This window comes from Curcuma longa, unplaced genomic scaffold (genome assembly GCF_044706935.1).
Source record: "Curcuma longa cultivar G26 ecotype Majalengka, Jawa Barat unplaced genomic scaffold, ITB_CL_G26_1.1 contig_18666, whole genome shotgun sequence".
Taxonomy (NCBI): Eukaryota; Viridiplantae; Streptophyta; class Magnoliopsida; order Zingiberales; family Zingiberaceae; genus Curcuma; species Curcuma longa.
Window position 1 is genome coordinate 38,524 of NW_027430870.1, and position 1,408 is coordinate 39,931.

At 46.6% G+C, this 1,408-nt stretch overlaps 1 protein-coding gene across 1 annotated transcript; it reads left to right on the forward strand.

Moving 5' to 3' along the window:
- The first annotated feature begins 206 nt into the window (after window positions 1–206).
- On the forward strand, window positions 207–803 carry LOC141816934 (uncharacterized). Its single transcript, XM_074704658.1, has one exon. It carries the CDS (start codon window positions 207–209, stop codon window positions 801–803), a length of 597 nt encoding a protein of 198 aa, XP_074560759.1.
- The last annotated feature ends 605 nt before the right edge of the window (window positions 804–1,408 follow it).

Sequence of the window (1,408 nt, forward strand, 5' to 3'; positions counted from 1 at the left end):
CGCTACTAGTGAATGCCACTAGTATGCCCGAGAGCTTCGGCGGCCTGCTGAACAGTGGGCGCAAAGGCCTCCTGCGCCAAGGCCGCAGAGATCTCCCGTAAGGCGGAGCAATCGGGAAGTACGACTGCCTTCTCCTCGGCCCGCTCGCACCCGAGACCGCTCTCCTAGGCAGTCAGCACCTCCACCCCGACGAGATGCATCCCGTAATGTCGAAGTCCCTTGTCAGGAAGATGCTCCTGACGATAATCACAATAATGCTCCCCCGAGGTAGTATCCACATGATCGCAGGGGGAGCCACCGACGGAGATTCACACCGAGCTCGCAAGGCTCATAGCCGACAGCTCGAAGTATATGGAGTCGGCAAAAGCCGACTGATAGAGGGCCTGATTATTGGAATCGTGCCCCAGGACTTAGAAGGCATCGAAGTGGCGCATGGCGATGCCTTGGTCATCCACGCCACCGTCTCTAACTACGATATCGCCCGAGTCTTTGTGGATACGGGCAGCTCGGTCAACATCAACTTCAAGAGGGCGTTCGACCAAATGCAGATTGATGAAGCTGACCTGCAGCCCATGGCCACCTCACTCTTCAGATTCACAGGGTACGAGGTCCAGCCCCTTGGGCAAATTACCCTAGCGATCTCCCTGGGAGAGGAGCCGCTGCGGAGGACTCGGCGCGTCCCCTTCACCATAGTGGATGCACCCTTTGCCTACAATGTCATACTAGGGAGGCCGACTCCGAGCGCCTTCCCGGTCATGGTCTCCACTTACCACCGGAAGATGAAATTCCCAATTGGAGACTGAGTCGGCGAAGCCCGAGGATACCATCTTTAGTTAGGTTCCGCTCCGAGTCAGTTTCCTCCTGCTCTCGGTGATGCCGGTGACCACGACGATTCTTCGTAGCCTAGTTATGTATCAATATAATTTTAGTATTGCTTTAATTTTTTCTATTTGTAAATTTTTTATTTTTATTGATTAATATTATTTTTTTTCAAACAGGATTGATGAAATCAAGGATGGCTAAGAGGTAAGTTTTTACATATTATACATTATTTGCACAAAATAATATTAATATATTTTTGTTTTCTGATGTAGGAAAATAAAAAGAAATTTCGATAGAGAAGAGAGTGAAGCAGAAAGTATCATCAGAGGCCGATGCCATGGACGGTGATATTTTATGTTTCTTGTCATTTGGAGACTTTACTATTGATGTTTTTTTATTATGAGCATGGATGTTTTGCCACTTTATTGTATGTTTGGAGGATGTTATGGATAGCTTGATACTTTCTTGTATATTTGGAGTTTATGTTGTATGTATGATAGGATGTATGCCTGTTATTTTGTCATTTGGTGATACTTTCTTGTCATTTTGGTTTATTGTTATGAATGTTAATGTTAGGATGTGTTTG

Excerpts from the sequence above, each read along its gene's own strand:
- LOC141816934 (XM_074704658.1), top strand. The coding sequence starts at position 207 with ATGTCGAAGTCCCTTGTCAGGAAGATGCTCCTGACGATAATCACAATA.